The 15005-nt window shown below is 43.2% G+C and overlaps 1 protein-coding gene across 4 annotated transcripts in view; it reads right to left on the bottom strand.

The window, feature by feature from the left end:
- The window catches only part of DCP1A (decapping mRNA 1A), a gene marked incomplete at both ends in the record, with an annotated part of 71557 nt that overhangs the window by 7343 nt on the left and 49209 nt on the right, over nt 1–15005 (bottom strand). For 2 of the 4 annotated variants that reach the window (XM_080715702.1, XM_080715701.1), the window contains 2 exons: nt 2818–3576; nt 12772–12885. In XM_080715702.1, the coding sequence (XP_080571828.1) occupies nt 2818–3576; nt 12772–12885 (873 nt within the window). The remainder of the gene's footprint in view (nt 1–2817; nt 3577–12771; nt 12886–15005) is intronic. The other 2 variants (XM_080715699.1, XM_080715700.1) reach the window with 1 other exon arrangement.

The raw sequence follows: 15005 nt of genomic DNA, 5'->3' as shown, positions 1-15005 counted from the left end.
ATCTTCTTGTCTCAGCCTTAGTATTGATATTACTGGCTTGTGTCACCATGCCCAGGCCCCATTATTATTTTTTTTTTGGTGGTACTGGAGGTGGAACCCAGGGGCTTTCTACCTCTGGGCTATACTCTCAGACCTATTTTATACTATATTTTACTTTATTACTATTATTTGTTTGCGGTACTGGAGATGAAACCTAGAGGCATTCTACCTCCGAGCTAAACTCCCAACCCTATGGTTTTTTTAAAATTATTTTGAAAAAGGGTCTCACTGAGTTACAGAGAGCCTCACTAAGCAGCTGAGGCTGGCTGCGAACCACGATCCTCCTGTCTCAGCCTCCCAAATGCTGGGATTGTTACAAGCGTGTACTACCACACCCAGCTATACTTTTGGAAACAGGGTCTCACTAAGTTGCTGAGGCTACCTTTGAACCTGTGTGATCCTCCTGTCTCAGCTTCCCATGTACTGGGATTACAAACGTATGCCACCATGCCCGGCGTCTAGCCCTATTTTTTATTCTTTATTTGGAAACAGGGTCTCACTAAATTGCAGAGGGCCTAAGTAGCTGTGGCTGGCCATGAAACTGTGATCCTCCTGTCTCAGCCTCCCAAATACTTGGATCACAAGTGTGCGCCACTATGCCTAGCTCCCTTTTAATTTTGAAACAGGGACTTCTTTTTTTGTGTGTAGTATTGGGGATGGAACCCAGAGGCATCCTACCTATAGGCTATATTCCAGCCCTATTGAAATTTTTTGTTTGGAAACAGGGTCTCGCTAGGTTGATGAGAGTCTCACTACTTGCTGAAGCTGTTCTCAAACCTGCCATCCTCCTGTCTCAGCCTCCCAAGTACTGGGATAATAGTCATTTGCCACTATGCCTGGCTGAAACAGGGATTTGCTAAGATGAAGAGGGTCTCACTAAGTTGCTGAGGCTGGCTTTGAACTTGTGATCCTCCTGTCTCAGTCTCCCAAGTACAGAGATTACAGGCATGTGTCCATGCACCTGACAATCAGTACTATTTTAGAGTAGCAGATTCTACTCCCTTTCAGTTATCTTGTATAAGTTAACTCACTTTACTGATTTTCTCATTTGTAAAACCACCAACTTTATAGATTACTATGAGGGACAAAGCTCTTCTTTACTGTCACATCAATCTACCACTAAGTCCCAATGATTGGGGCCATAACAAATACACCTGTCTACACTCCACCAGTTCAAGCCTGGGTGACGGCCACAGCTTCCTGCCTCGTCTTCTCCCTTCCCAGCAGGTTATTCTTTGCTCAGAACACTTCAGACTTCTGAGAATAAAACTGGAACTCCTTCCTTAACACATAATTTACATCTTTCTCATCTGTCTCCTCTGGATTGAACCACAAGGCATTCTACCACTAAATTACAGTCTCAGTCCTTTTCAATGATTTTGAAACAGGGTCTTGCTAAGTTAGCGCATGCTGGCCTCAAACTTACAATGCTTCTCTCACAGTCTTGCATGTGCTGGGATTACAGGCATGCACTACCACACCAGCTTGCCTTCATCTCTCAGTACTGGCTCCCCCAACTTTCCTTCCACAGCAGATCCAGTCACACTAGTTTTTTTTTTTTTTTTTTTTTTTTTTTTTGTCTTTTGGTGGTGCTGGGGATCAAACCCAGGCTCTAAACATGCTAGGCAAGCCTGTACCACTGGTCCCCATTCTATGGCTGGCCTTCTTCCTTTCCTTTCTTCATACTGCTGATTAAACCCATGAAACCCTCAGGGCATTCTACTGCCAGCCCTATTTTATTCTTTATTTTGAAATAGAGTCTCACTAAGTTGTGAAGGGACTCACAATGTTGCTGAGAATGGCTGTGAACCTGCGATCCTCCTGTCTCAGCCTCTAAAATACCAGTATTACAGATGTGCACCACTATGCCTGGCTCACGTATAGTTTCGTAAGTTTACCAAATACTGTTCCCAACTCTAGGAAAGGGCAGACCAACTTGGTGTTTTGAGGTCGCAGTGGAACAAGTTCCAGGAGACTTTACTAGTCCCCTACTCCAAGTCTGGGATGCTCTTTCCTTTCTCTTTCTTTCTTTCTTTCTTTCTTTCTTTCTTTCTTTCTTTCTTTCTTTCTTTCTTCTCTCTCTCTCTCTCTCTCTCTCTCTCTCTCTCTCTCTCTCTCTTTCTTTCTTTCTTTCTTTCTTTCTTTCTTTTTTGCAATACTAGGGATGGAGCCCAGGCGCATTCTACCTCTGAGCTATACCCCTAGCCCTATTTTTTAATCTTTATTTTTGAAACTGGGTCTCACTGAGTTGCCGAGGGCCTTACTAAGTACCTGAGGCTGTCCGTGAACTGTGATCCTCTGGTCTCAGCCTCTCAAATGTTGGGATTACAAGCATGTGCCACCACATCTGGCTTTCTGGGATGCTCTTGATAGCTCTGGGGTGTCTGGCACAGGGAGGGGCTTGAGGAGAGTGCTGAAGGAGGTGGGAATAGACCTGGTGTGGAATTATTTGGCTCTATAATACTGAGACAGAAGAGGACTCCTACAACTATCAGGCAAAACCAAAGAGCCCTAATATACACACTTGGTTAGGAAAACATAAATAGAGCTTCTTAGCTTTTAACACTTGAGATAACTTTGGAAGTGAAATTCAGTCACAACATCATTTACCAATTATGACTAGTTCTTACAGGGCTTTTTTTTTCCCCTTACCATCCCTTTCTCCTCCCCTGATACACATTAAAGAGACAGCTCTTTCTCAAGTCAGTCAAAACCAAGGTCTCTGTAGTTTCATCCCAGTGGATGAGCACCCCCACCCCCTCCTGCTCCTGCTATTACCTGAAGGGGAGCAAGCACCATGTTGCTCAGGGAGGCTGAGGCTGCTGCTCTTGCTGCTGCTGTCTTGGAGGGAGGCTCTATGAAACTCTCAGGTGTGGCCAGCTGGCCAGCTGCTGAAGAAAAGCTGGGTGCTTTTGCACCTTTCCCAAGTGCCTGGGTCTGTATTTGGTCATGCTGTGGGGTCAACCTGAGTTTCTGGAGAAGATCAACACTTGGGAGGGATGAGCCAGCTATGGTTGTCATGCTCAGTGGAGCCCTGAAGGGGCTCTGGCTGGCAATAAGACTGGTGTGGCTTAGCTCAGGGACTGGCTGGTTCAGGAGTGGAGACCTCTGTCTAGGCGTGGTCTTCACTGCCTGCATCATGGTGCTGTTTCGAGGTAAGCTGGGGGGAACCTGTGCAGTAGAAGCTTCGGCTGGCACTGGAGGAGGACTGAGAACAGGGCTTAATGGGAGTGTGTAGCTTGGGGCATGTTTCTCGCTGGACTGTGTGATGGAGGCTGGAGTGATTAGCACCGGTGTTGTGACTTCAGGTGGGACGGCATGGTGGGCGGCTGCGTGGACATCCAGGTTTTCTGACTGAGGAGCTCCTCCTGACGGCTCAAAGGGAAATGGCAGGAAGGAGCTAGGTTCTTTTTGGGAGGCATCTCCTGGCAGCTTCATTTCTTCTGGATCCAAACCCAAAACAGCTGGTTGTTCTTTTGGCAAAGAGGTTCCAAATAACTCTTCCACTGTCAGATGTTTGTGTCCAGATGGAGCAGACTGAAAAACATATCAAACCACCCAATGAAAGAAGTCTCTATCAACCAAAACAGTATGCAGAAACAAAGACAGATGGCATCTAAAAATAGGAACAGGACAAAATGCCTAGGGGCCAAGACCAAGGTATATCTACTCTAGGCTGATGGAAATTTATATTAATAATAAAACTCAAACCAGGTGTGGTGGTGCACACTTGTAATCCCAGTACTTGGGAGGCTGAGAAAGGAAGGATCGCAGGTTCACGGCTAGCCTCAGCTACTTAGTGAGGCCTTCCACAACTTAGTGAGACCCTGTTTCAAAACAGTGGCAAGAAAACAGGTATAGATTTGTTTGGGATGATAAAAGTTTTAGAAGTAGTGATGATAGTTATACAATAGTGTGAGTGTACTGATTGCCACTAAACTATACATTTAAGTATGGTTAAAATTATATTACATATCTTTTACCACTTTTGTAAGAGGGCGTACTCAGAACTAAACCCAGGAGCATTCTACATGTGAGCTATACCTAAGCCCCTTTCAATTTTTTTTTTTACCCATTTTTAAACTGGTTCAGATTTCTTCTTTTTTCTTTTTTTGTAGTACTGGGGATGGAACCCATTCTATCTCCGGGCTATATTCCCAGTCCTGTTTTTCAATCTTTATTTTGAAACAGTCTCACTAAGTTGCAGAAGGTCTCACTAAATAAGTAGCTGAGGCTGTCCATGAACTGCAATCCTTCTGTCTCATTCTCCCAAGTACCAGGATTACAAGCATACACCACCACGCCTGGCTCATTTCTTTTTATACACATTATGTTTAGAATAAAATAAACCAAGATTGCTTGACAAAAAAAAGTATTGGCTAGGAGTGGTGGCACACAATTGTTTCCCAGTACTCAGGAGGCTGATACAGGAGGATTGCAGGTTCTCAGCCAGCCTCAGCTACTTAGTGAGGCCATATGCAACTTAGTGAGACCTGTTTCAAAATAAGAATAAAAAATAGGGCTTAGGGTGTAGCTTGGAGGTAGAATGCCACTGAGTTCAATCCCAAGTACTGTAAAAAAAACCAAAAAAGTACTGAAAAACAACACTAATTTTTATTCATTAATGTAAAATATGTGGGTGGTAGCCATCATATTCTCTATTAAACACACAAACCAACATTTAGATATATCTACTTGGAAAAACTAACCTCATTGGGGCTATATTGCAAAAACTTCAAGGTCATTTTCATGTAATAAATATTTATATTATAAGAAAAGGAAACATCAAACTAGGACATGGAGCCAGGCATAGTGGTGCACACATGTAAAACTAGTACTTGGGAGGCTGAGACAGGAGGATCACAGGTTTGTGGACAGCCTCAGCTACTTAGTGAGACCATCTGCAACTCAGGGAGACCCTGTTTCAAGATAAAGAATAAAAAGAGGGCTGGGGATATATCTTGGAGCTAGAATGCCCCCGGGTTCAATCCCCAGCAAGACACACATATAGACACACACACACACACACACACACACACACACACACACACACACACACACACACAACTAGGACATGGAGAAACCTCATGGTGAAATATACCTGAGGCTTGACCACAGGAAACAAAACTAAAAACAAAAACTAGGAAAGTAGTCCTGTAAGAATTTTAAAAAGTACATTGTGGCCGGGCGTGGTGGCGCACGCTTGTAATCCCAGTACTTGGGAGGCTGAGACAGGAGGATCGCATGAGTTTGAAGCTAGCTTTAGCTAATTAGTGAGGCTCTCAGCACCTGTTTCCAAATAAAAATGTAAAATAGGTCTGGGATTGTAGCCCAGAGGTAGAAGGCCTCTGGGTTCCATCCCCAGTACAAAAGAAAAGTACATTGTGAAAATGAAATAGGATTTAATACTGCTAAGGTTTGACAGCATAATTCACTCTGCAGCACTAGATGGCAGTGTTACCATAAAATGTATTATCAGTGTATAATGGATTTTGGGTACTTTTAGGCAATCATGTAACTTCTGACAATAGCCAAGTCTCACTTTCTTTTTTTTTTTGGTGATACTGGGGATCAAACCCAAGGGTGCTCTACCACTGAACTATACTTGCAGCCATTTATATGTATATATGTATATGTACATTATTTTCTACCAAACTATACCCTCAGCCCTATTTTTTATTCTTTATTTTGAAATAGGGTCTCACTGAGTTGCCAAGAGCCTCTTAAGTAGCTAAGGCTGTCTGTGAACCATGATCCTCCTGCCTCAGCCTCCTAAATGCTGAGATTACAAGTGTTTACCACCACACCCGGCTCTCCTCTTTATTTTTTATTTTGAAACAAGGTCTAAGTTGCACAGGGCCTCACTAATAGCTGAGGCTGGCCTTGAACTCGTGATCTTCCTGTCTTAGCCTCCCATGTACTGGGATTACAAAAGTACTCCACCACACTGGGCTTATATCTGATTTTTAAACAGGTGTCCCACTAAGTTGCCTAGGTTGGCCTTGAATTTAAGATCTTCATGTCTCAACCTTTCAAGTACTGAGATTATAGATGTATACTACCAAGCCTGGCCAGATTGCAATCTTTTATAGTATTTTAAAAACTTTGGAGCTGGGCATGGTGACGCTCCCTGGTAATCCCAGCAGGATCGCACAGGTTCAAAGCCAGCCTCAGCTACTTAGTGAGGCTCTCAGCAACTTAGTGAGACCCTGTTTCCAAATAAGTATAAAAATAGGTCTGGCAGTATAGCCTGGAGGTAGAAAAGCCCCTGGGTTCTACCCCTAGTACCACCAAAATAAATAAATAAATAAATAGACTAAATAGGGCTGGGTGTAGCTCGGAGGTAGAATGCCTCTGGGTTCCATCCTCAGTACTGGAAAAAAAAAAAAAAAAAAAAAAAGGGCTGGAGGTGTAGCTTGGTGGTAGAATGCTCCTGAGTTCCATCCCCAGTACTGCAAAACAAAAACAAAAACAGAAAAACTTTGGGAGTGCGGTAGTGTACGCTTGTAATCCCAGCATTTGAGAGGGTGAGACAGGAGGATCACGGTTCATGGACAGGTTCAGCTCTACTTAGTGAGGCCCCCTACAACTCAGTGAGATCTTGTTTCAAAATAAAGAATAAGGCTGGGCATGGGTACATGTCTGTAATCCCCGTGCTTGGGAGGTGGAGACAGGAGGATGGTGCAGGTTTGAAGCCAGCCTTGCTTGCTTAAGAAACCCTGTTTCCAAATAAAAATATAAAATAGGTCTGGGAGTGTAGCCCCGGGAAGGGTTCCATCCCCAGTACCACCAAAAAAAAAAAAAAAAAAAAAAAAGAATAAAACATAGTACTCAGGGTGTAGCTTAGAGGTAGAACGCCCATTGGTTCAATCCCCAGTACCGTAAAAACAAACAAACAAAACCATTAGCCTAAAAATTGGAATTCTGAGCTGGGCGTGGTGGCGCACGCTTGTAATCCCCACACTTGGGAGGTGGAGACAGGAGGATCGCACAGGTTCGAAGCCAGCCACACTGGCTTAAGAGACCCTATTTCCACATTAAAAAAAATATAAAATAGGTGTGGGAGTGTAGCCTGGAGGTAGAAGGGCTTCTAGGAACCCCAGTACCACCAAAAAAAAAAAAAAAAAAAAAAAAAAAAATTCTGAAGGAATGTTAGAACTGAAGGAATAATAACAAGCTTTAAATTTAAATACATAAAGTACCATGGACACACTGTTGATGGGAATGTAAAATGGATAGCTTCTCTGGAAAACAAGTTGGCAGGGTTTTTTTTGTAGTACTGGAGATTTAAATGGAGGCAGAGTTCTACCTCTGAGCTAGATCTCCAGCCCCTAACCTCCTTTTATTTTTGATGCTGGGGACTAAACCCAGGGGGATCCTACTTTCAAGATACACCCATAGCCAGGCCCTTGTCAATTTTGAAACAGGTCCTTACTAAATTGCTGAGGGCCTTGCTAAATTGCTAAGGTTGGCCTTGAACCTGTGATCCTCCTGTCTCAGCCTCCCAAGCACTGGGATTACAGGTGTGTGCCACCGCTCATCTCCCAGTTCCCCCTCTTCTTTGTGGTGCTAAATATTGAACCCAGGGGCAATATATCTCTGAGCCCTATTTTTATTCTTTATTTTGAGACAGTCACACTAAGTTGTGGAGGGCCTAAGTTGTACCAGTATTAGGAAACGGAAATATTCGAATAGTTTTGGTATTAATGTATCAAAAACTGTTTTATTGAAAGTGAGGTTCAAAATGTAAAAAGAAGAGCAGTAAGGGCCTAGTTACTGCCAGGCACTCAGTTAGCTGTTATAATGCAAAGTACCCTCACTAAAAGTAATTGGCAAGTGGATAGAGGACTTGGGACTTAGGACTTTCACATTCTAAAAACAGGTTTACATAATAAATGACATCTAGCAAAAGCTAAGAATTCCCCAAGAGTGTAGGAGGAAGGTACTGACCTCTGTGAAAGGGGAGCTGATACCCCCATGGCCCCTGACCTTGCGAATCATTCTGGTCCTAACAAAGAAATTTAGGTTTATACCTGCAGTAAGGCAGGAAGGTTTTGCTAGAAATCCCCATATTTGTAACAAAAGACCTGCCCCGGAGAAAGGGCGGTCTAGTTGGGTCAGAAAACTGGTTATAAAAATGCTCTGTATCCAGAAGAATTTGGTGACTTCTTTTCAAGTAATCCCCCTATACTATCTCGGGTTAAGGATAGTACAGGGCTGTATTAATCTGTATTCTATCTTTCCATCTTTGTGATAATCAACTCATTTAAGCAGGAGTTCGGACTAGAGTTTTCTATATACTTAGTTTAGAACAAGAACCCGTGGTTACTAGAACAGTTTCGGGAGCCTAACAGAGTCCCCAGAACAGTTCCCTCAACCGTAACATAAGCATCTGAGGCTGGCTGTGAACTTGCAATCCTTTTGTCTCGGCCTTCCAAGTACTAAGATTATAAGCATGTACCACCACGCCCAGCTAAACCCAGCCATACACACACACACACACACACACACACACACACACACACACACACACATATACATACATACATACATACATACATACATACATACATACATATATATATATATATATTTTGGCGGGTCTGGGGATGGAACCCAGGGGCTTTTGACCTCCGAACTACACCCCCTGCCCTATTTTTTAATTCTTTATTTTGAAACAGGGTATCACTAAATTGTGGAGGGCTTCACTAGTAGCTGAGGCTGTCCGTGAACTGTGATCCTCCCGTCTCAGTCTCCCGAATGCTGGGATTACAAGCATGCGCCACTACACCGGGTTTTCTTTTTATATTTTGAGGAAGTATTTTGCTAAGTTGCTGAGGCTGGCCTAGAACCTTCTGTCTTAAACCTTCAATCTTCCTGTGTCAGCCTCCTAAGTAGTAAAATTACAGGTGTGTGCTACCACACCCAGCAGTTTCTTTACTTTCTTTTTTTTTTTTTTTTGTGGCACAGGAGATTGAACCCAGATCATTCTACCTCAGAAGTATACCCCCAAGCCGGGCGTGGTGGCGCACGCTTGTAATCCCCGCACTTGGGAGGCGGAGACAGGAGGATCGCGCAGGTTCGAAGCCAGCCGTGCTGGTGTAAGAGACCCTGTTTCAAGAATATAAAATAGGTCTGGGAGTGTAGCCCGGAGGAAGAAGGGCTTCCAGGAACCCCAGTACCACCAAAAAAAAAAAAAAAAAAAAAAAAGAAGTATACCCCCAGCCCTATTTTTTAATCTTTATTTTGAAACAAGGTCTCACTAAGTTGCAGAGGCTTCTCACTAAGTAGCTGAGGCTGGCCAAGAACCCAGATCCTCCTGTCTCAGCCTCCCAAGTACTGGGATTACAAGCATGTGCCACCATGACCAGCTTCCCATCAGTTTTTTACTAAACTAAAACATGCAGTTACCAAATGACCCAATGTTTAGACTCTTGGGCCTTTGCCCTGTAGAAATGGAAATTTATATTCACACAAAAACATGTAAATGGAAGGTGGGGAGGTGGGGGTACATCAACCCAAACTATGGGTTTTACTTGATACCTATCCCTTAATCAGACTAATTATGAGAACAAATTAATCAACAAATATTTACAATGTCAGAGGCTAAAGATAGAGCACTGAAGAAGGCAGATGTAAGAGCCCCTTATATTTTGGTGGGCATGGGACTTGTTATGGTTTGGTGCCACCATGGTGGGTTCTTTTCCTAAATTCATTGGAAATAACGAGCTGGGAAATTTAGTTGAAATTTAGTGCAAGGTAAAAAGATTTATTGCAAAGCCGGGCATGGTGGTGCATGCTTGTAATCCCAGCATTTGGGAGTCTAAGACAGGAGGATCGTGGTTCAAAGACAGCCTCAGATACCTTGTTAGGCCTTTTGCAACTCAGTGAGACCCTGTTTCAAAATAAATAATAAAAAATAGGGCTGGGGGTGTCATTTGGAGGTAGAATGACCCTGGGTTCCAGCCCCAGTGCTGCCAAAAAAAAAAAAAAAAAAGATTACAGAAATGAAAGTGAAAGTGCTGCATCTCAGAGACAGACAGAAAAAGAGAGAGAGGGAAAGTGAGCAGGGAGCATGGATGGATAGGGAGAAAAGGGAGAAAGACAGCACCACACCCCTCTTCAGAGAACCCTTTGAAGCATCTGAGCAGAATGCTGACATGCCCCTGGGCCCCCAGATCTTAAATTGGGGTCATCTGGTCTTCCTTTATGGGGGTTGCTAAATTCCCAGGCCAATATCCCTTAGCATCTATATGAGAAGGTAATGTTTCTTTAGCTTTTCCCAAGACCCTGGCCGTCTAAGTTTTAACATTTTGTGTGTGTGTATGTGGTACTGGGGGTGAAACCCAGGGGCTTTTCTACCTCCAGGCTATCTTCCCAGACCTATTTTATATTTTATTTGGAAACAGGGTCTAAGCTGCCGAAAGCCTCACTAAGTAGCTGAGGCTGGCTTTGAACCTTGTGACCCTCCTGTCTCAGCCTCCCAAGTGCTGGGATTATAAGTGTGGGCTACCATGCCTGGCTCTTAACATTTTTATTTATTTATTTTTTACCAAATTCATCAATAGGCCAGTCTTGTTCTTTAGACTTTTTTGTTGTTGTTGTTCTGATATCACATGAGAGGATCATGGTGTTTTTTTTTTTTTTTTTTTTTTTTTTGCAGTACTGGGGATGGAACCCAGGGGCATTCTACCTCTGAGCTATACCCCCAGCCCTATTTTTTTTTTTTTTTTAATTCTTTTTATTTTTGAAACAGAATCTCACTGAGTTGCGAAGGGCTGTTGGTGAACAGTGATCCTCTGGTCTCTGCCTCCCAAATTCTAGGATTACAAGCGTAAGCCACCATGTCAGCCTGTGTTTTAATTCTTTAACCTCTTTGTGGGGTCTGTAATTTTTAGATTTTATCTTATCTTGTTGCTATGCTAACAGCCCAAGCAAGCAGCTTCTGAAGCAGAGAGCTTCTGCTTGCCTGTATTTTTTTTTTTTTTTTTTTTTGTGGTTCTGGGGGTGGTACCCAGGGGCTTTTCTACCTTCGGGCTAGACTTTCAGACCTGTTTTATACTTATTTGGAAACAGGGTCTAAGTTGCTGAGAGCCTCACTAAGTAGCTGAGGCTGGCTTTGAACCTGTGTGATCCTCCTGTCTCACCCTTCCAAGTACTGGGATTACAAGCATGTGCCACCATGCCCAGCTTGCTTGCCTGTTTTAACCCTTTAAATGCCTATTCTGCTTCAGGTCAGGGCATGGCATAAAATTATCTACAAACAACTGGTTCGCTCTCCCCTCTTCTATTAACTTGCTTACACTCATAGGCAAGGGAATATGGGCATTGTGATCATCTAGCTACTTCTACACTGAAAGGAGATGATGTAGGGTCCTAGCCTCAGGGATAAATTCAAATAGTATGTCCTGAGGGGGTGGTTAAACTGGAGGAGGACAGTGAATAAAGATGGAAAGTAAACCATGATAGTTGATTAGAAGTCTCAGTGGGAAAATAAAGCAAGCAGGAGGACGGAGAATGACAAGTTTTTTTGTACGTGTGGTACTGGGGACTGAACCTAAAGACACTCTCTCTGAGCTACAACACTAGCCCTATTTTATTTTGAAACGGTCTCATGAAGTTGGGAGGCTGGCCTCAAACCTGTGATCTTCCTGTCTTAGAAAGCACTGGGATTACAGGCATGTGCTGCTGAGCCCAGCTAAGGGTTATTTTTTATTATTTTTTAAATTTTTGTAGTACTGGGGATAGAATCGAGAGGCATTCTACCACAAAGCTATACCCCAGCCCTATTATTATTATTTTTTGCTGTACTGGGGAAGGAAGGAACCCAGGAGCATCTACTTCTGAGCTACACCCCCAGCCCTATTTTTTATTCTTTATTTGAAACAGGGTCTCACTGAGCTGCAAAGGGCCTAAGTAGCTGAGGCTGTCCTCGAACTGCGATCCCCCTGCTAAAGAAATCCTCACCTAAGCCAGGTGTGATGGCACACGTTTGTAATCCCAGTTCTTGGGAGGCTGAGACAGGAAGATCCGGATTTGAGGACAGTCTCAGGTACTTAGTGAGGTTCTCCTCAACTAAGTGAGACCATTTCAAAATAAAGAATAATAAATCAGGCTGGGGGTGTAATGCCCCTGGGTTTAATCCCCAGCAACACACACACACCAAAAACAAACAAAAAACCTCACCTAAATGGAGGACAATTGAGAACAAAAGGAAGAGAGGGAGAAAGAAAGGCCAAGAGTATAGGAGGAAGGCCAATCCTAAGGCAGGAGTACATCTGGCACTGGAGAAAAGAAGTGAGCAACGAGACTTGGGGTGAGTGAGCAAGAGAGAGTGGCAGAAGAGGAAGCCACAGGAAGGGCAGTCAGGCAGGGCTATGTGGACCACTGCCTTGACCCTGGCTTTTATTTCAGTGAGAAAGGATACCACTAGAAAGTTTTAACCGAGGAACAAAACTTTTGTTTTCCACAATTACTCTGGCTGTTGGGTTGAGAAATGGGAAGACAGCATCTAGGCAAAAGCTGAGAGACCAGATAGGAGGTTACAACAAAATCCAGACTAAAGAGAGCTACATGAACAAGGGGATGGCCTGGGTAGATGTCATTATGTTGCTACACGTAACCCCTTAACAGATGAGTGACAAGTCAAACTTGTACTACAATTAAACCCTTACAAAATGTTATGCATTGTTTTGTTACTTTGGACAAAGCTATGGCTTTAACTGTACAAACCTTATCTTGTGACACGGAGAGCGTCTCTTCTAGAGTCTCAGAGCTTCCCAGGTTGGAGAGCTGAGTGCTTGGCTGTAACCCAGGGCTGGAGATATTTGAGTCACCCATTTGATTCTTTAAAAAATTAAGACAGATATCATGTGAAAAAAATTTGGCATCTATTATTTGGCTCACATAACAGCACTTGAAGCTATCAGAAATTTTATGTTGAAAATAAGAAAAAAATGCCCGGCGTGGTGGCGCACGCTTGTAATCCCCACGCTTGGGAGGCTGAGACAGGAGAATCAAGCAGTTTCAAAGCCAGCCTCAGCTGGTTTAAGAGACCCTGTTTCCAAATAAAATATAAAATAGGTCTGGGAGTGTAGTCCAGAGGTAGAGGGCCCTTGGGTTCTATCCCCAGTACCACCAAAAAAAAAAAAAAAAAAAAAAAAAAAAGAGAGAAAGAAAGAAAAAAGAAAAAAAAAAAGTCCCTCAAATGTTTGCTCTGAACTCTCATGCAAACAACTTGAACAACTTGTATAATATAATAAAAAAAAAAATTCTGCTGGGCATGGTGGCGCACGCTTGTAATCCCAGCATTTGAGATCATAGTTCAAGGACAACCTCAGTTACTCCTTAGTGAGGCCCTTTGCAACTCAGTGAGACCCTGTTTCAAAATAAAGAATAAAAAATAGGGCTGGGGGTATAGCTCAGAGGTAGAATGCCTCTGGGTTCCATCCCCAGTACCACAAAAAAAAATTTTTTTTTTTCCTATAAAGTTAAGCATCTACTTTTAGATAATGGTGTTAGGCACTTTTTTTTTTGTGGTACTTTGAAGCTCAGGGGCAGTCTACCTCTGACCAACACCCCTAGCATTATTTTATGGTTTTTTCTGTGTGTGTGTATAGTACTGGGGATGGGACCTTCTACACCCGGGCTACACTTCCAGACCCAAGCCAGCTAGGCTGGCTTCGAACCTGCATGATCCTCCTGTCTCCACCTCCCAAGCACGGGGATTACATGCATGTGGATTACAAGCATGCACCACCACGCCTGGGTATTTTATGTTATATTTTGAAATAGAGTCTCACCAAGTTGCCTCAGGCCTCAGTAGACTCTACCTCAAGACCTCTCAGCCTACAAGTGTGTGGCACTACACCTGGCACAACTGTTATTATTTTACTTATTTTTTGTGTTCCTGGGGAATGAACCCAGGGACATTCTACCTCCAAACTACACTTCACAACCCTATTTTATCTTTTTTTTTTTTTTTTTTTGCGGAACTGGGGATGGAACCCAGGGGCATTCTACTTCCAACCAGACCTATTTTCTTTTATTTTGAAACACGGTTTCACTGAGTTGCAAAGGGCCTCACTAAGTAGCTGAGGCTGGCTGTGAACCTGGATTCTTCTGTCTCAGCCTCCCAAATGCTGGGATTACAAGTGTGTGCTACCACGTCTGGCTTACTCTTAATTTTGAAACAAGGTCTAAGTTGCAGAAGGTTTCACTAAGTAGCTGAGGCTGGCCACGAACCCATGATCCTTCTGTCTCAGTCTTCCAAGTACTAGGATTACAAGTGTGCATCACCAAGCCCAGCTTCTTTTTAACCTTTATTAAGAAACAGGGTTCAAGCCGGGTGTGGTGGTGCACGCTTGTAATCCTAGCACTTGGGAGGCTGAGACAGGAGGACTGCACAGGTTTGAAGGCAGCCTCAGCTACTTAGTGAGGCTCTCAGCAACTTAGTGAAACCCTGTTTCCAAATAAAATATAAAAATAGGTCTGAGAGTATAGCCTGAAGGTAGAAAAGCCCCTGGGTTCCACCCCTAGTACCACACACACACACACACACACACGAAAAACAGGGTTTCACTAGGTTGATGAGAGTCTCACTACTTGCTGAGGTATCCTTGAACTTTCAATCCTCCTGTCTCAGTCTCCCAAGTACTAGGATTATAGGCATATACCAAGTATGGCCACAAGTGTTTTTAGTTACCCTTTTATGGAAAAACTAATAGCATCACTCTACCATATAATGGCTTGTATTTTGTTTATTTATTTATATTTTTTGGTACTAGGAATTGAACCCAGGGGCATTCTACCTCTGAACTACATTCCCAGCCATATTTTATTTATTTATTTATATTTATTTTTTGGCGGTACTGGGGTTCCTGGAAGCCCTTCTACCTCCAGGCTACACTCCCAGACCTATTTTATACTTTTTATTTGGAAACAGGGTCTCTTAAGCCAGTGTGGCT

The sequence above is a fragment of the Muscardinus avellanarius genome (assembly GCF_963383645.1).
Source record: "Muscardinus avellanarius genome assembly, chromosome: 18".
NCBI classification, from domain to species: domain Eukaryota; kingdom Metazoa; phylum Chordata; class Mammalia; order Rodentia; family Gliridae; genus Muscardinus; species Muscardinus avellanarius.
The sequence above is the reverse complement of the archived record's forward strand: the minus strand, read 5'-3'. Positions and strand labels throughout refer to the sequence as shown.